The sequence below is a fragment of the Anomaloglossus baeobatrachus genome, chromosome 2 (assembly GCF_048569485.1).
Source record: "Anomaloglossus baeobatrachus isolate aAnoBae1 chromosome 2, aAnoBae1.hap1, whole genome shotgun sequence".
Lineage (NCBI taxonomy): Eukaryota > Metazoa > Chordata > Amphibia > Anura > Aromobatidae > Anomaloglossus > Anomaloglossus baeobatrachus.
Window position 1 is genome coordinate 664,989,046 of NC_134354.1, and position 20,609 is coordinate 665,009,654.

A 20,609-nucleotide genomic window follows, 5' to 3' on the forward strand; every position below is an offset into this window, starting at 1 on the left:
CAGCAGCCGCCCAGAATTGCCGCATACATTATATGCGACAGTTCTGGGGCTGTACCCGGCTCTTCCCGATTTGCCCTGGTGCTTTGGCAAATCGGGGTAATAAGGAGTTATTGGCAGCCCATAGCTGCCAATAAGTCCTAGATTAATCATGTCAGGCGTCTATGAGACACCCTCCATGATTAATCTGTAAGTTACAGTAAATAAACACACACACACCAGAAAAAATCCTTTATTAGAAATAAAAACACACACACATTCCCTGGTTCACCACTTTAATCATCCCCGAAAAAGCCCTCCATGTCCGGCGTCATCCAGGATGCTCCAGCGTCGCATCCAGCGCTGCTGCATGGAGGTGACAGGAGCTGCAGAAGACACCGCCGCTCCGGTCACCTCCACGCAGCTAATGAAGACAGCCGTGCGATCAGCTGAGCTGTCACTGAGGTTACCCGCTGTCACTGGATCCAGTGACAGCGGGTAACCTCAGTGACAGCTCAGCTGATCGCACGGCTGTCTTCATTAGCTGCGTGGAGGTGACCGGAGCGGCGGTGTCTTCTGCAGCTCCTGTCACCTCCATGCAGCAGCGCTGGATGCGACGCTGGAGCATCCTGGATGACGCCGGACATGGAGGGCTTTTTCGGGGATGATTAAAGTGGTGAACCAGGGAATGTGTGTGTGTTTTTATTTCTAATAAAGGATTTTTTCTGGTGTGTGTGTGTTTATTTACTGTAACTTACAGATTAATCATGGAGGGTGTCTCATAGACGCCTGACATGATTAATCTAGGACTTATTGGCAGCTATGGGCTGCCAATAACTCCTTATTACCCCGATTTGCCAAAGCACCAGGGCAAATCGGGAAGAGCCGGGTACAGCCCCAGAACTGTCGCATATAATGTATGCGGCAATTCTGGGCGGCTGCTGACTGATATTGTTAGGGTGGGGGGCTCCCCATAACGTGGAGCTCCCCATCCTGAGAATACCAGCCTTCAGCCGTATGGCTTTATCTGGCTGGCATTAAAATTGGGGGGAACCGCACGCCGTTTTTTTTTAATTATTTATTTATTTATTTTACTGCACAGTATAGACACGCCCACCGGCTGCTGTGATTGGGTGCAGTGTGACACCTGTCACTCAGCGTGGGGGCGTGTCTCACTGTAACCAATCATAGGCACCGGTGGGCGGGGAAAGCAGGGAATAGGAGATTGTTTAATGGGCGGCCGGCTTTTTCAAAATAGTAAAAGCCGCCGCAGCAGTGTGAATGCCGTGCAGCGCTGCGCCGGAGATCGGGGAACGGTAAGTATGAGAGAGGGGGGGAAACTGACCGACAGACTGTGAGAGAGGGACAGACAGACAGAGAGACCGACAGAGAGACTGACCGACGGACTCAGGGAGATTGACGGACATACACAGAAATAGAAAGAATAGCCGACATCACTAGAAATAAAAACACCAAACGGACACGGACTATAGGTATATGCATACGTGTTTACTAACGTGTGTGCACATACCCATAGACTTTCATTGTGTCCACGTGTGCGTGCTCCGTGCAGATAACGGACATGCATCCGTGCCAAACGCAAACACATACGGATCACGGACACGCACACACGGACATAATGAAATAACGGACGTGTGACCACAATCATAGATTAACATTGGTGCACGTTTGGCCGTGTCTCCGGTATATACGGAAACGGACCAAACACGCACGTGTATCACGGACGTGTGAAGGGGGCCTTATAGAAAGTTTATCTTCAGTCAGGATCATCTGCTGGTCTTTGGGGCTTGATAAAGTCATCTCCACAACAAGGGTTAAATGTGCTATTAGAATCTAATATTGTTCTTAGTCGCACGTAACTACCGCAGACAATAAGGCTCTGGGGAACGCCTCACCCAACATCCAGGGCAGGTTTTGTTTAAAAGTTTCCTGAGATATCTGTTAACCCTTATAACACCAAAAAGACTAACTTTGTTATTCATTCAGATATATGTATATAGTATCTATATATAACGAAGCTACAGTTACATAAAAAAATTATCATTAATGAGGGTTTTTAATAATGCTCATTTGTGATAATCTTTCAGTGTAAACAGGCTGCCGATCAATGATGAAATAATCTTTTGCGCAGTACAGATTGTTCAGTGCTCATCATTTATCACGGTCTGCCTATATAAACAGGCTGTTAGGTGACCAATGATTTGTAAATGTTTACCACTCAGCGGTAACATAGTGCCCTGTAAATTAATTAGGTTTTGAAAATTTAATTCTTATGTATTTTTGTTGCAAAAAATTCAATGAGCAACGATTGTATTGTCTTAATGTGATTCACTGATAAAAAGACCAAAATTAAAAAAAAAAAAAAAAAAAAAAAATTGCAGAAGAAGAAAACATACTTACCAGTATCATGTCAAGACTAGTGATGAGCGAGCGAGCATGATCGGCACTGATTGGTACTCTATCGAGCATCAGGGTACTTGGAAAGGTCAGTGCTCGATTGAGTACTGCAGGTATAGAGCACAACAGGAGTCAATGGGTGACTCAAGGATATTTTTCCAGAGTCTCAGTTCTGTTAGCTACCCTGATACAGACCCCTGCCATCACCGTCCCCATCATAACCATGTAGCATACATAGGCCGGCAACCTCCATTCCATCTTCCTGGCCAGCTCAGTCCCTATCAACCGAGTGCAGCTGGCATCATCTGGCAACTTCCATGTTGGAGGCTAAATCCCAGTGGACTAAGAGACCTCTGCTAACATCATGCCCATGTGACCAGAAGGGGTAGGGCCTCTGCCAACATTGCTGATACCAGGAAGAAACTCCACGTGGTCATAGATTTGTTTATAATAGAAGCAGGAGCTTGGGGGTAAGACCCTCAAATGGGGAGGTCCAGGGACATCATTATAGTGGATGGTAAGAAACATCACCATGCCCACTAACCAAGCCGGTCACACCCACTAACCAGGAAGGTCCTTCTAGCCAGTGAGATTTAGCCACAACCCAACTTCCATTCCATTTGCGCCGTTCAAATATTTCCCATGCGGCTGAAGTAACTGTGTGATTAGTTCCGCTTGAGTCTCCTGTCCAGAAAATAAATCTCTCTCTTTTCTGAAACTGAGATTAGAGTGGAATTAACCACACAATAACTGTGGCTGGGGGGAACATTTGAATGGCGCTCTCTACGGATGCTGGAGTCTGTGGTGGTTGGGGGCTGTGTCAAGGCAGGTAACAGAACGGGGACTCAGGAGAAATATGTTCGAGTCACCCATTGACTCATATTGTGCTCGGTACTCGAGTCGAGCATTGCCGAGCGTCTGACATGCTCGCTTCAAGTACTGAGCACCCATGCACTTTTGTATTCATTCATCACGAATGAAGACACAAATGCACACCAGGATAAAGCAGGTCCCCATGATAAAGGCGTGGGGCTCCATTTGTGTCTTTACATGGTACTAGTAAGTATGGTAGGTTTTTCTTCTGTCATGTTTTTTGTCTGAATGTGGCTTTATAGGATATATGCACTTACCCAATATATAGGTCATTCACCAGTATGATAAGTTAGTGTATGACAGTATATATTTATGTGTGACATACTATATGGTCTACGCCAATAACCTATAGCGTCTAGCAAGATTACCTGCTACATCGTCTACGATACTTTTCACAGAGATGATCTGCTACATAATCCTTGCTATCTGTTCTTCTTTCGTGTCCATATTGTCATGTTCTCCTGTCATTAAACTCCAGTAAAAGTTCCTCTCAGGTGTCTATTTAACAACTGCGCAGAAAGAGAAATTTCCAGCGGAAAAATATTTTTTCTTCCTGTGATACATGGCGAAACCTTTTTCTTGCTCTTTGATGCTTAGTCCCATAGGTTTAAATAGAGGATGTCATCCTTTTCCTGATATTTGCCTTTTTAAACAGAAGTGGTTAATAAAGGATGTTTCCAGGGAGGATATTCCCACAGCAGACGAATGTAGGATTGGCCCACCTCTTCATACAGGAAAGCCAGCGAATATTACAGACAAATATATAAGGGTTTCCCTCTCCTGTATCCCCAGTGATCTCAGGTTACATTGGCAGCGGTCACTATGAGTACACTGGCAGTGTACAGGAACGTCTACACGGAAGAGCAGTTTCAGAAGGTGTACAGCACAGCTAAGGATTTGGAAAGGCCTCCGCTGACTATAAAGGAAAAATTAGCCAGGAGCTGTAAATGCTCAACGCATAGTTTTCTCACTTTTCTGAGACATAGAATTCCTATTGTAGGCTGGTTACCCAGGTACAAGCTAAAGAAATGGATTCTGGGAGATCTCATTGCAGGACTGACGGTTGGCATAGTACATATCCCACAAGGTAAGTGCACCCACCTGGACTTTCTACACATATATATATATATATATATATATATATATATATATATATTATATTCTATACTATGAGATACACTATATTATTATACTAATAAGATTTTTCTATTTTTATACCTTCCTTAATGTATTTTGGATTTTTTAATGCACCACTCCAGCATGTTGGGTTCTTCTTCAGTGCTGGAGTGGCTCTTTAAAGGGAACCTGTTACCAATGTTAAACCAAAAGTAGCACCTTCTGCAGCTCCGGGGCTGCATTCTATGAAGGTGCACCTTGTTCCCTGACTCCACTTGCAGACCTCACAAATACCTTTATAAAATCTGCCACCACGCATGTAAATCAACCGTTCTGGTCGGATGGGCATCGTCTTTTTCGGCTCCTGTCCCTCCTTTTGCCATCCTCCTTTGGTGATTGATGTGGATGACGCCTCCGCCATCATCCATGTAGCTGGGCAAAATCGCGTGATTGTGCAGTTACTCCTGGCTTGTGCAGGCGCACTACGTTCTGCCCCATTGCAGGCAGAGCCAAAAACATAGGTGCGCTTGCGCAAGCCAGTGAGCTCTCTCACAATCTCGTGCCTGCACAGAGAGCTCACCGTCTCGCACAAGGGCACCTATGTTTTCGGCTCTGCCCGCAATGGGGCAGAGCGAAGCGCGCCTGCTCAAGCCGGAAATGACTGTGCAGGCGCGCAATGTTGCCCAGCTACGTGGATGATGATGGAAGCACCATTTACATCAATCATCAAAGGAGGACGGCAAAAGGAGGGACAGGAGCCAAAAAAGAGGATGCCCATTCGACTAGGACAGTTAATTTGCATACTTGGTGGCAGATTTTATAAAGGTATTTGTGAGGTCTGCAAAGGGAGTCAGGGAACAAGGTACACCTTAAGGTGCTACTTTTGGTTCAATAATAAAAAACTGGTGACAGGTTCCCTTTAAATCCAAGCCCTTTGATGCCTGTCATATACCCACCTTCCATTGGTTTCACTTTTTATTGATGCTGCTCTGGTCCAAGGCGCCAACTTCTTACTGGCTGTGAGTCAGGAGGTACATCACAAGTTCCCAATATAAGTCTATAGGAGCCAGAACGAGGCTTCCATAGACTTGTATTGACGTGTTGTGACCTCCGGAACACCCCATGAAACACAGCAGCTGCAGGCACGTCACAAATACTCCAAGACTGACCGGGGACTTACAATTGAAGCACCACTCCAGCAGTGCAATAAAAAAAATGCTGGAGTGGTTCTTTACGATTCATTTTAGACTAAAGGCCACTTTACATGCAGAGAAAAATCTTTGGCAGATCTGTGGTTGCAGTAAAATCATGGACATATTGTTCCATTTGTACACAGCCACAAACCTGGCACTGATTGTCCACAATTTCACTGCAACCACAGATCTACCACAGATCTACCACAGATCTACCACAGATCTACCACAGATCTACCACAGATCTACCACAGATCTACCACAGATCTACCACAGATCTACCACAGATCTGCCACAGATCTGCCACAGATTTATCTCTGTGTGTAAAGCGGCATTAAGACTTTTACTTTATACTTTGCCCTTTTATGACTGAATGACAACACTTAGGCGGGCTTTGCACGTTGCGACATCGCAAGCCGATGCTGCGATGTCGCATGCGATAGTCCCCGCCCCCGTCGCAGGTAGAATATCTTGTGAAAGCTGGCGTAGCGAAAATTATCACTACGCCGGCTTCACATGCACTCACCTGCCCTGCGACCGTCGCTCTGGCCGGCGACCCGCCTCCTTATTAAGGGGGCGGGTCGTGCGGCGTCACTGCGACGTCACACGGCAGGCGGCCAATCGGAGCGGAGGGGCGGAGATGAGCAGGATATAAACATCCGGCCCACCTCCTTCCTTCCGCATATCCTACGGAAGCCGCGGTGACGCCGGTAGGAGATGTTCCTCGCTCCTGCGGCTTCACACACAGCGATGTGTGCTGCCGCAGGAACGAGGAACCACATCGGACCGTCGCGTCAGCGTAATTATGGATTAAGCCGACGCTGCACCGATGATACGATTACGACGCTTTTGCGCTCGTTAATCGTATCATCTAGGATTTACACACTGCGATGTCGCATGCGATGCCGGATGTGCGTAACTTTCAATTTGACCCCACCGACATCGCACCTGCGATGTCGTAGTGTGCAAAGCCCGCCTTAGGCTATGTGCACACGATGAGTATTTGTTTGGTTAAATTTCTGCACCATTTCTGTATTTCTTGGCAGGACCAATACAGAGCAAAAACCACTCTTTTTTTGTCACGTTTTTGATACTTTTTTTTGCATGCGTTTTAATTGCTTCCAATGGTGAAAAAAGTAGGCAAAAAAACTGTGAAAGAATTCTCATGCTGCAGATTATTTTCTGCACTAAATCTGCAAGAAAAAAAACCTCAACATGTGCACTATACCAGGATTGTCATTGACTTTGCTGGCATCAGGATTTCTACTAAAAAAAAAAAATATAAAAAAAATTTCAATGAAAATGCACAGTGTGCACACAGCCTTACTGTTGTCTTCACCAACTGATAAGTATTTAGATTTTAATTTAGTCTTAACAGTTGAAAACTTTATACAATGAATTATAGGATGCATTATATATTTTTACATCTTAGTGGGTAAAATCTAAATGTTAAATTCATAACAGGAAAAAAAACTGTACAATTGGAAATCCTGTACCTTTACATACAAATACTATATATAAACTTACAGAAATAGGACTTTAAACCTAAATGCTCAGATTCATAAATAGCGTCATCAGTTTATTGAGGCGATCTATGATAAATTCTATGTAATATAAAACTTATCATCAATGAAATTCTAGTTTCTAAAACTTTCTTTACTACTTAGATAAAATGATATAACGTAACATGGATTGGCATCAGAGGAGGGAGATAATGTGGCTTTTCACATGCTTTCCTATGAGTGGATATTATGGGCATTATAATGGTTATCTCTTTAGAGCTCCGTCCTCCATGCCCTGTTAAATCATTTGACACTGAGTATGCCCTGGTCAAGAAACTCTTTTGTTAGGCAAAACTAAAGGCCCTGTCACACACAGAGATAAATCTGTGGCAGATCTGTGGCAGATCTGTGGCAGATCTGTGGCAGATCTGTGGCAGATCTGTGGTAGATCTGTGGTAGATCTGTGGTAGATCTGTGGTAGATCTGTGGTAGATCTGTGGTAGATCTGTGGTAGATCTGTGGTTGCAGTGAAATTGTGGACAATCAGTGCCAGGTTTGTGGCTGTGTACAACTGGAACAATATGTCCATGATTTCCCTGCAACCACAGATCTGCCAAAGATTTATCTCTGTGTGTGACGGGGCCTTAAGGGCCATATATAGAGAACAATCATTGGCTCACTAGCGTAATATAAGATTTTCCCCTTGGCCAAGAATCTGATACAATAATGGTCCCTAAAAATCCAGAATGAAGGCAACCTAATTTGACCCAACTCTATTGCCACGAGGGTCTATTTCTTATGCATTAATTCACAAATAACTTTTCAGTTCTTATTAGTGATATATTCTGTGTGTGCAATGATAACAAGGTTTTGATAAAACTAGAGGGTTTGTCTGGGGAAAACAAGTTATCACCTATCTATCGGAGTACACTGATGCCCCATATATTGTGGGAAACTGTTTGTATATGCTGTTGAGTTCTGAAAGGAAAGAGTGATCTTTTGGAGCTCAGGTTTTAATGGAATGGTCTGCTGGTGTCATGTTGCACTTGGAGAGCCTTTGATGTGCCTAAACAGGGGAAACCCCCCACATGTGACCCTATATTGGAATTGATCTGGATTTTTCCTGGTATGTGAATTCTATAATGTGGTTGCATATGTCAGTTTTATAGAGTAATTCAGGCTTGCATATAGGTGAGTTGTGTAGAGTATATAAGGTTGGCATATTTGAGTTGTGTAGAATACATCAGGTTAGCATATTTGAGTTGTGTAGGATACAAGTTGGCATATGTAGAGTATGTCAGGTTGGCATATGTGCATTTTGTAGTCCATGGACATGTGGTACACTTTGAAGCATTTTTTTATACACAGGCCAGGTTTTTAGGGACAGGTGTCACATTGCCAAGCGGTGTCTTTTCTTATCCCCCTTATGTGACATACTCTGCAACTTTTTTGAGACCTTCCTCACTTGCCTGGTACTATACGGGCACCTTCATTTTCAGAAGTACTGGGGCCCGATCGTTCCTGACTTCCAAACATTAGGACCTTGCTCACTACCTCCTAGAACTGAAGGAGTGTGCTGGCCAGCACATAATGATAGCACATAAGAGTTATGCAGTGCCATCTGCATGATGTGCACGGAAATCTTTTTGTACTACACCTTAGCTTTGCGCATAACACTGTAGTGCTGAAGGACTTGATCAGAGAGATCAACTGCTGCCATGTTCTGGTTGTAGCCCAGGATACAGACTGCTTTGTGAACCTGTGTAGATGAACCTTGTACTCTGGTGTGTGTACTGCCATCACCAAGTAGTTTGGTCAAGAAAAGGACATCCCTTCTTGTCCTTTGACTTGACAACAAGCACGTTATTGCTACATTGAGTTCTGCTCTCACCCTTTTCAGAGCAAGTGCCCAATTAGTGACGTAGATACTAGAGGTGGGGAGACAAAAAGGCGCAATAGGGTCTTACCCGATATAACCAGGGTGATGGGAAAGAAAAGTAGGTACACTCACCTGATGGTGTTGTGCCAGTCACAACTCCTTAAAGCGCATGTGAGTGTCCGCGTGGTTCAAGCAGCAGCCCCGTGAATGCGTGGTGAAAAATGTATATACATACAGGAGGAAACGGGTATAAGTCGCGCTTAAAAACCACTGAGGTAGAACTGATATTAAAATTTCTTTTTTATTTCAGCATTCCAACGCGTTTCAGAGACCGTCTCCTTCTTCAATTTTCTTTAAAATTTACACGTTTTGAATCATAACTTACATACTTTTGCGATAAGTTATGATTCAAAATGTGTAAATTTTATTTTATTTTCTCCTTCATTCATGTGTCTGTTCCTCCACGTGCTGGTGAGTCATCACCCTGCAATTCCCGAGGGTGATTGACGTCATAGCTGTCATCGTGGCAGTATAGACCTTTATAAGACACCGACTTGGGAATGTCTGTATGATTTCTTTTTCCCTGAAGAAGGAGACGGTCCTTGTCTCTGAAACGCGTTGGAATTTTTCCATTAGTGACGTAGGGAGGCCCCCCCCTCTGGTTTTTGCACACAGTACCACATGCTGCAGTAGCTCTGGCAGAGAATGACTTGAAGAATGGAATGCTGGTGTAAAAGTTATCTACTGTATTTTTCGGACCATAAGACGCAAATTTTTCCCCCCAAATGTTGGGGGAAAGTTGGGGGTGCGTCTTATGGTCTGACTGTGGCTGTGGGGAATGAGGTTCTGCGGTGGAGCGGGTCATCGGGGGCACGAGCAGGCTGTAGCAGCCTGCTGTGACCACATGGACCCGCTCATTACATATGCACGCCCATCCTCCCGCCCATTTCTCAGCGCAGAAGCCGGCGCTGACAGGTGGGCGGGAGGACGAGCGGGGACGCGCACATAGTAAAGAGCCGGCCCGCATGATCACCCCTGGCAATTACAGCCTGGAGTGATCATGTGCGGCTGTATTCACTGCCCCCCCGCGCGTCATCATCAGAGCGGGGTGCAGTGAATCAGTGTACAGTACTCACCCGTCCCCGTGTGTGGAGCCGGCCCCCTGCAGCACGCGATGTCTTCCTGTCTGTGCCGGTCAGCTGATCTGTGCTGGTCAGCTGATCGGCACAGACAGGAAGACATCGCGTGCTGCAGGGGGCCGGCTCCACACACACAGGTCAGTGGTGCAGAGAGGAAGATGATCGGCTGCAGGGAGTGAGGAAAAGGTGAGTATAAACGTTTGGTTTTTTTTTCTCTGTGCTATAGGATACAGGCCATATACCAGGATGGTATATGAGCATGATGGGGGCATATAGCAGGATGGGGGGGTATATGAACAGGATGGATAGGGGGTATATGAACAGGATGGGGGGTATATGAACAGGATGGGGGTATATGAACAGGATGGCAGTATATGAACAGGATGGATGGGGGAATATGAACAGGATGGGAGTATATGAGCACGATGGGGGCATATAGCAGGATGGGAGTATATGAGCAGGATGGATGGGGGAATATGAACAGGATGGGAGTATATGAGCAGGATGGATGGGGGGGTATATGAACAGGATGGGGGTATATGAACAGGATGGGAGTATATGAGCAGGATGGATGGGGGAATATGAGCAGGATGGATGGGGGGTATATCAATAGGATGGGGGTATATGAATAGGATGGGGGAATATGAGCAGGATGGATGGGGGGTATATCAATAGGATGGGGGTATATGAACAGGATGGGGGAATATGAGCAGGATGGATGGGGGGTATATCAATAGGATGGGGGTATATGAACAGGATGGGGGAATATGAGCAGGATGCTGGTATATAAGCAGGATGGGGTATATGAGCAGGATGCTGGTATATGAGCAGAATGGGGGTTTATAGCAGGATCATATACAAGGCAGGAGGATCATTACCAGGATGGAGTACCTTAGTAGAGAATTTGGGGACATTACCCCCATAACAGTGTCAGCAGCAGATCCTCGCCCCATTACAGTGTGTCATGACCACATTTTTTTGCTTAAAGTTTTATTTTCCTATTTTCCTCCTCTAAAACCAGGGTGCGTCTTATGGTCAGGTGCGTCTTATAGTCCGAAAAATACAGTATGTATGGGTGATAACGCTGATCCAGCAGTGGGTGCACCGAGTCCCACACAATTTTCCCATTCACTCCCAAGATAGAGGGGCATTCAGGGGATTGAATCTGGGTGTCCTTCCCTTTATAAACTTTAAATCTGTGAGGTACTCTTGCACAGTTTGTAGAGTTTAATTTCAAACCTGGCCTTTAGAAATGAGCCACCCCCTAGTGTTCGAGTTCGGTTCAGTTCGTCGAACACCTTCGAACCCAATTGAAAACAATGGCAGGTAAACACAAACACATACAAACACATTATACATATAACATACAGTTAATAAACATTGCCATTATACTTACAGGTCCTCGCGATGCGGCGTCCTGCAGACTCTGTCTCCCGCCGCTTCTCCTTCCGATCATCGCTGTGTCCTCCCGGTAACCAGCACTGATGATAGGACCTTTCCGTGATGTCATAGCATGTGACCAGTCACGTGTGTATTATCTCATTGGCTACAGACTGGTCACATGGCTAGACGTCATGCTGGGTCCTGTCAGTGCATCTCTCTGGTACGCGGTGCTCGATTGAGCATCTCCGTGTGATGCTTGGGCACATGCTTGGCTCCACGTTCCTGCATGTTGGCGCTCTTTACAGGATCAGCCCACATGCAGGGACTGGATGCCACAGCCGGTAAATAGCAGCACCGGGAATCAGGTGACCGGAGATCACCGTTGCTATCGTAACCCGCCTGTCAGGTTACTATTGCAACGGTGGAGCGGGGATGTCACCACTTACAACCCGCAGCTTCTGTTCACTCACTGAGCACGGGAGCAGCAGCATCTTCCTCCCATGCAGTGCTGTCTGATGTAGCAGAGCTGCATGGGTTGAAGGAGAAAGAAGACAGAAGACCAGGATCGTGGAGGGGTGAAAGGGAGTAATAAACATGGAGCCTCTAAGTGCGTCTGTGTATTTGTTTCTATTAAAGTATTTTTTCTCTGTGTGTCTTTTGTTTAACCCTTTATTGGAGATTCTTAATGGCCGAGTCAAACTTGCCTGACATTAAGAATCTCTTACTTAATACTAGCTAGTAAAACACAGAGTTGGATACAGCACCAGATGATGGCGCTTCTATGAAAGCGCCCTTTTCTGGGGCGGCTGCGGACTGCAATTCACAGCAGAGGGGCTCAGAAAGCACGGGCCAACCTGTGCTGTGGATTCCAATCCCCAGCAGCCTAGTTGTACCTGGCTGGACACAAAAATGGGGCAAAGTCCATGTTTTTTTTTTTTTTTGTTTTTTTTTTTAATTATTTCATGAAATTCATGAAATAATTAAAAAAAGGGCTTCCCAAATTTTTAGTTCCCAGCCGGGTACAAATAGACAGCTTGGGGGTTGGGGGCAGCTGTACTTGCCCACTGTACCTGGCTAGCATACAAAAATATGGTGAAGTCCACGTCTTCCAGCATACAGGCCTGGATGGAGCATGCTGAGCCTTGTAGTTCTGCAGCAGACAGCAGACAGCAGCTGTAGAACTACAAGGCTCAGCATACTCCATCCAGGACTGTATGCAGGAGTTTTTTGCCCCCCAAAAAAATTACGTTGGCTTCGCCATATTTTTTCGTATGATAGCCAGGTACAGCAGGCATCTACGGGCTGCCCCCAACCTCCAGCTGCCTATTTGTACCCAGCTAGGAACCAAAAATATAGGGAAGCCCTTTTTTTTAATTATTTCACGAATTTCAGGAAATAATTAAAAAAAAAAAAAGACGATTTTTTTGTGTCCAGCCAGGTACAACTAAGCAGCTGGGCATTGGAATCCGCAGTGTAGGGTGCACAAGCTTTCTGAGCACCCCTGCTGCGAATTTCAGTCCGCAGACGCCCCAGAAAATGGCGCTTTCATAGAAGCACCATCTTCTGGCACTGTAACCCACTCCCAGCTGCCCTGGTGACGAGTGGCTCGCTGGGTAATAGTGGGGTTAGGGCTAGCTGTATATTATCAACTGGCCCTAAACCCGAAATTCATGGTGTCATGCCAATATTAGACATGGCCACCATGAATTTCTAGTACAGATAAAAAAAAACACAACACAGAAAAATATTTTTATTAGAAATAAAATACAACACAATTAGTGACTCCTTCTTTATTGAAATAAAGAACCCCCCTCTGCAGTAATCCTGGGTCAAGGGTCCCGCGCCGTCCAATCCGGATCCATTATCCTCTGATCGGTTTGCTGGAAGGCAAAGTGAACAGATGATGTGTCAGGTTCAAGGGCCTGAATCACATGACACAGCAGCTGATTGTATAAAAGCTGTTTATACAATCAGCTGATGCATCAGTGCAAAAAAAACCAAAACATCTACACACTTCTGTGCAGACTCCTGTCCGACAGCATCAGCTGATAGTTTAGGCGGCCAGGTGGTAAAAAGCCGGCCTCACCGCTCGAGTTATAGTGTCAGCTGATTCCATCAGGTGACCGAATCAGCTGATCATAGAGAGAGAAGAGATAGAAGAGAGCGAAAAGAGAGGGGAGAGAGAGAAAGAGAGAGAGACATGCAGGCACTACCGCCTCCATCATCATCACCGCACACACCCCGACATTACCGCACCCATCATCCCCGGACGCACCCCGGCACTACCGTACTCATCATCATCACCGCACACACCCAGGCACTACCGCACTCATCACCATCCCCACACACACCCCGGCAGTACCGCACTCATCATCATCACTGCACACACCCTGACACTACCGCACTCATCATCATCCCCGCACACACCCCGACAATACCGCACTCATCATCATCACCACACACACCCCGGCAGTACCGCACTCATCATCATCACCACACACACCCCGGCAGTACCGCACTCATCATTATCTCCGCACACACCCTGGCACTATCGCACTCATCATCATCACCACACACACCCCGGCAGTACCGCACTCATCATCATCACTGCACACACCCCGACACTACCACACTCATCATCATCCCCGCACACACCCTTGCACTACCGCACTCATCATCATCACCACACACATCCCGGCAGTACCGCACTCATCATTATCTCCGCACACACCCTGGCACTACCGCACTCATCATCATTATCACCGCACACACCCCGGTACTACCGCACTCATCATCATCACCGCACACACAAGCACTACCGCACTCATCATCATCCTTGCACACACCCCGGCACTACCTGAGTGAAGTCTCCGCTGAAAGCACGGCTCACTTCAGTTGCTACGTGGAGCTGATACAGAGCGGTCGTGTTCTACGGCACTCCCTGTCAGCTTCATGTAGCAGAGCTGAAAGCGTCGTGGGGATTACTTCGGACCTGGAGGTGTTTGGGGATTAATAAAGTGGTAAAAGAGGGGTTTTTTTGTCTTTTATTCCACATAAAGTATTTTCCATTGTGTATGTTTATTTACTTTCACTTACAGGTTAATCATGGAAGGTATCTCAGGGAGACGCCTGTCATGATTAACCTAACCTTATTACCTCGATTGCCACCACACCAGGGCAATTCGGGATGAGCCAGGTAGAGTCCCGGGATTGTCGCATCTAATTGATGCGGCAATTCCGGGCGGCTGCTGGCTGATATTGTTAGGATGGTGGGCTCCCCATAACGTGGTGCTCCCCATCCTGACAATACCAGCCTTCAGCCGTATGGCTTTATCTTGGCTGATATCAAAATTGGGGGGAACCGCAGATTTTGTTTTTTTAATTATTTATTTTACTGCACGATATAGACCCGCCCACCGGCAGCTGTGATTGGTTGCAGTGAGACAGCTGTCACTCAGCGTGGGGGCATGTCTGACTGAAACCAATCATGGGCGCCTGTGGGCGGGGAAAGCAGGGAATACCAGATTGAATAATGAGTGGAAGCCATTTTGAAAAGAGGAAAAGCCTCCGGAGCTTTGTGACAGCCGTGCAGCTGATCGGTGAGTAGGAAAGAGAGAGGGATTGTGCTGGGGACACAGGATGCATGCAAATACACAAAGTGCGCACATAGCCTTAGTGTGAAAAGCCACGCTTTTGGTGATTGAACCATTATCGAATGTTAACTCGAACTGTCGAGCGTAAAGCAAATCGTTTGAGTTCGTCGAACGACTCAAACACTGCCCAAAACAACTCGAATTTGAAATTGGCGAACGGTTCGATTTGAACATCGCTCATCTCTACTGACCTTCTTACTAGGTAGGCATTGCCGAAGATTCAGCCTCCCCTTGAAGTGGATTAGGGACTCATCTACGCAGATGACCATTTTGAGGTATGTACACTTCAGCTAATTTGTTGCTGAAGTGATCAATGACAGACTGAATCTTGAAAAGTCGGTCAAAATTTGGATCATCTTGGGGAGGACATTGTGCATTATCATTGAAATGCAAAAATTTGTGAGTGTCCTCAAAACATTTACAGGTCATAGCCATCCAGAAAACTGGAGTGTTATATAAAACATCAACACTCCAATATTGTTGAATTTCTGGATTCTTCACTATCGCCTTGTGAAGAATAAGGCCCCAAAGCTTCATACTTTCTCCTGTGTCTACAAGAGTCCAGTTAGCAAATGATGAAGTAGGGGTTGGGGCCAAAAATTGTTGGGTGTACAAATTTATCTGGACCACCATGAGATTTACAAAATCCTGCAAGAAAAAGACTAGGAAAAATACAATTTTTGTGAGGCCCGCAGTGTCAAATTGAATTCCTGATAGGGCCACAAAATCAGCAATCTAGAGCTCATAATTTCCAGGAGGTGAGGTCCATAATGGGTCTCTAATGGAGGACACTAGCCCATATGTGTTGCACAGCTTCTAGCTTTCCAGTTGCAGAAGAAAGTTCACAGAGCAGATTACATGGGATAACAAGCTCTTTACTTCCAGAACATGAGGTTAAAGTATGCACAGTCATACAGCACTGTATCAGAAAGAGAAAAAAAAAAAACAGGAAGAATAAGAGATTTTTTACAATACCGTAAGGAAACTTTACACAACATCGCCATCTACTGTTGGATCAGCATAAAGTCCTCCTTCACACAGACAAAGAAGTCCTCATCTGTTGCATATACCAAAAATATGGTGTCCTAGGGTGTCTGTGTGGGGTTGGGTATCACTGGAGGAAGACGGGGAGGAGTAAAAATAAAGGAAGGTGGGATCTTATTCCTCACTATCAGTGTTGGAGGCAAGGACGGCGTATGCCTCCTCGACCGAATACTGTCTTTGGGACGAGGGGGGGCATTTTATTTTTTCTGTGGAGTCTATGTTTAAAATAGTCACATTTTATTCAGGTGTGTGTGTTTGGTGTAAACTTTTTTTTTATTTGGATAGAAGAAATAAAAAAAAAGAAAAGAAGAAAACAATATAGAAAGAAAGATAAAAATAAAATAAAAAGCATATATAAATTTGGTAAAAGAAAAAAAAACAAACTAAAAAACAGTCAGTAAAAACGATTACTGAGCAATCACAACTAAATTACGCTAACCATAATTCTGTGCAGTAGAAAAAAACGTAGTATAAGTGTCACAAGAATTTTCCTCTACAATTCTGAAGCTACAATTACTAAATGGACATGAGTAGAAAAAAAATTACTGAGCGCCCATAACTATCTGATGCTGAACCTGACTATATTCAGTAAAAAATACTGTAGTAGATGCTGATTACTACACTATATTTTTACTGTCCCTAAGCTATCAACTAATCTAAATGATTATTTTTATTTGATTCTTATTTTTACACAAAAGAAACCTCAACAATTGGAAGCCGATCAGTGATGTGTGTCACTGATCAGTCTTCAACGACTGCAGGATGCACACACAGGTGTGATGCAAAAGTTGGCAAAAAAAATGGACAGGAAAAAAAAGTTCTGGCCAAAAGTGAGCACAGAGGCCAATCAGTGACGTGGATCACTGATCAGTGCTCACCAGCTGCAGGACGCACTCACGGAGATGCTGCAAAAAGAGGGGGGAATGGACAGGAAAAAATATCCTGGCCAAAAGTGAGCACGGACGCTGATCAGTGATGTGCGTCACTAATCAGCAACTCAGCGACTGCAGGAAGCACAAAGGGGGTGAAGGGGTTAGGGAGAGAGGGAAGGAGTGGTGAGAGGTATTGGGGTTGACTGGAAAAGATTCAGGAAGGTCAGGAAGAGAAAAAAAAGATCTTCTTTCTTCAGACAGCAACATCATAATCAATGTTGGCACGGGCTAAAAAAAGTTTGTGGCGACCTAAGTTCCAGCATATCTGGCAGTAGAATAACACATTGGACGCACTACTTACGACTCCAAGCAGAAATGAGGTGGAGAAGAGCGGTCACAGTGAGGTTAGACTGTGTTTCTGTTCTATAACTGGAGTAATCGCACGTCATCTTACAATTTCTCCTATCACCGCTGAGGCCGGTGATACCACCGTTGCCAGGCTCCAGCCTTTGATTGGTGCTGTTTAGTGATGAGCGAGTACTAAAAAGCTCGGGTGCTTGAGGCTCGGGCCGAGCATCCCAAGATACTCGTGTACTCGGCCCGAGCACCGAGCCCAATGTTATCCTATGGGAGACCCGAGTATTTTTGTGAAATGACCCCCGGCAGCATGTAGAAACCCTAAAAATGGCACAAAAGTCTCAGAAGAGTGCTGAAATGACATGGCAACAGCATGGGGAAGACCCCTTGAAGCATTTATCACTCAAAAGTCACAGCTGTGAACAATTTTGTCCGCGTTTTACGACATTTTTACGGACTCACCAGAAAACCTTCCAAAATGACACCAAAATGAATTTTCATGGCGGAAATGTTAAGGGCACATACCCAATAGTGAGATAGAGCTAATGTATGTTACTTTTTGAGATCAATACATGAAAGATTTTACGTAAAACATTGTGTGGCACTCCGATGTCCCTGAGAAGAGACGTACATAAAGGCCTCTGAGTCTAATGTGGCCATTTTGAGAAAGTGAGTCTTTGTAGTATTTTCCTTTGCCAGGGCAGTCCAAAATTGTGAGGTTCACCAATGCCCCTGCATACAGATGTGCATGAGGGCCTGTAAACCTGAAGTGCCCATTGTAAGGAAGTGGGTCTATTGTAGTATAGCCCTTTGGCAGGGCAGCCAAAAATTGGGAGGCTCCACGTTGTCCCTGCATACAGACGTGCATGAGGGCCTGTAAACCTGAAGTACCCATTGTAAGGAAGTGGGTCTATTGTAGTATAGCCCTTAGGCAGGGCAGCCAAAAATTGGGAGGCTCCACGTTCTCCCTGGATAGAGACGTGCATGATGGCCTGTAAACCTGTAGTGCCCATTGTAAGGAAGTGGGTCTATTGTAGTATAGCCCTTAGGCAGGGCAGCCAAAAATTGGGAGGCTCCACGTTGTCCCTGGATAGAGACCTGTTAGGTTCTTAGTGCCTCTGTGCTTGCATTTAAAAACTGCACGTGTGTGCCTGTTGGTGGCAGCTTTCCGCTGCACTTGTGTGCGTTTTGCAAAAACTTGGATATAACGCACAAGTCTAGTGAATACACATCAGCACTGCATTGCTAAATGCGCAAGGGCGTTGTCAAAGAACAAGGAAGTGGACGTGATGGTGGTGCAGGCAGAGACCGAGGTCGTGTGCAAGCTCTAATTTCGCCACAACAAAGGGCCACATCTAGTCGCTCGCACGTCCTGTCCCAAATTCTTGGGGACCGCAGCAGTACACCGCTCTTGAACCAAGACCAGTGTCAACAGGTTGTTAGTTGGATAGCGGATAATGCTTCCAGTCAGATTGGCACCACCACAAACACTCTGTCTTCCACACGGTCAAGTGTCAGTAGCCGTGATACTGCACCGCACATTTCAGAACCTGATCCTCCTTCCTACCACCAGGCCGAGTACACGTCCACGGACATTACTGATCCCACACTTGGACACTCGGAAGAGCTGTTCGTTCACGTTTCCATTCACACATTCTGGCCTCTCGCCAGCTCCTGTTGAAGTGGGCCATGACGAGATTGTATGTACAGATGCCCAAATATTTGAGCAGCCACGTTCTCACGAAGTTGGCAACGTGTCTCAACAAGGGGTGGACGATGATGAGACACAATTGTCAGGAAGTCAGGAGGAGGAGCAGGGTGCGGAAGAGGAAGACGACGTGGTGGATGATCCAGTAACTGACCCAACCTGGCAGGAGGATATGCAGAGCGAGGACAGCAGTGCACAGGGGGAGGGAGGCGTAGCATCCCAACAGGCAGTAAGAAGCAGGGTTGTGGCCCCAGGCAGACGTCAGGCAACTGTTCCCCGGAACAACACGACACAAGGTGCCTGTACAAATGTTAGGTCTTCCCGAGTCTGGCAGTTTTTTAAGTTGGCTCCAGATGATTCTAAAAAGGCCATTTGCAACACCTGCCATGCCAGCATCAGCAGGGGTACCAAAACTAGCAGCCTGACCACCACCAGCATGATCAGGCACATGTCAGCCAAGCACCCGACTTTGTGGGATGTACAACAGAGTCGAGGAGCTGTGCTTGCTGATGTCACTGCTACGTCTTCGCTTGTTGTGCATGCGAGCCAATCCCCTGTCCATGCTGCCCGCGAACAAGCCTCCTCCGGCCCTGCACCTGCAGTTGCCCATGCAGAAATAACACCATCATCAAGCACGTCCTTGTCCCAGCGCAGCGTTCAGTTATCCATTCAGCTAACCTTTGAACGCAGGCGCAAATACACTGCCAACGCCCCACATGCCACACTTCTAAATGCTAACATTTCGCGACTGCTTGCGCTGGAAATGTTGCCTTTTAGGCTGGTTGAGACAGAAGCATTCCGCGACCTGATGATGGCAGCTGTCCCACGTTACTCGGTCCCCAGCCGCCACTATTTCTCCCGGTGTGCCGTCCCCGCATTGCATAACCACGTGTCACAAAACATCACACGTGCCCTGAACAACGCTGTTTCAGCCAAAGTCCACCTAACCACAGACACGTGGACAAGTGCATGTGGGCAAGGCCGCTACATCTCGTTGACGTCACACTGGGTTAATATTGTGGAAGATGGGACCCAGTCTGAGCGAGGGACAGAACACATCCTTCACACACCAAGTTTTGCAGGCCCTACCTCAGTCAGGGTTTCACCCACACTCTACAGCTCCGGAATGTCATGCTCCTCAGCCTCCTCCTCCTCCTGCGCATCCTCATCCACTTTACCCTCCACACCAGTCCCAAGCTGGAAGTGTCGCGGGCGGAGGAGGGGACGCTGCGCTCTCCCACTGCTCGGGTCCGGCTGCCGCTGCTCTACGGCAGCTGCTGCTCGGTTGGCTCGAGCGATGGCCGGATCCCGGGGACTCGAGCGGCGCTCATCGCCCGTGAGTGAAAAGGGGTCGTTTGGGTTTTGGGGATATTGTCCGTGACGCCACCCACGGTTGTGGTGATTGTGTGGACACCACCGCTGCTCTGGACGGGGATCCCGGGAGCCTGTGACAGGGAGCAGCTTTGTTGTTATTTCTCCCCTCCGTGGGTAGGGGG

The 20,609-nt window shown here is 46.4% G+C and overlaps 1 protein-coding gene across 2 annotated transcripts in view; it reads left to right on the forward strand.

Annotated features, from left to right (window-relative positions):
* The first annotated feature begins 4,085 nt into the window (after positions 1-4,085).
* LOC142290511 (solute carrier family 26 member 10-like) overlaps positions 4,086-20,609 on the forward strand; it is a 159,720-nt gene continuing 143,196 nt past the window's right edge. For both annotated transcript variants that reach the window (XM_075334471.1, XM_075334472.1), the window contains exon 1: positions 4,086-4,354. In XM_075334471.1, the coding sequence (XP_075190586.1) occupies positions 4,090-4,354 (265 nt within the window). In that variant the 5' untranslated portion in view covers positions 4,086-4,089. The remainder of the gene's footprint in view (positions 4,355-20,609) is intronic.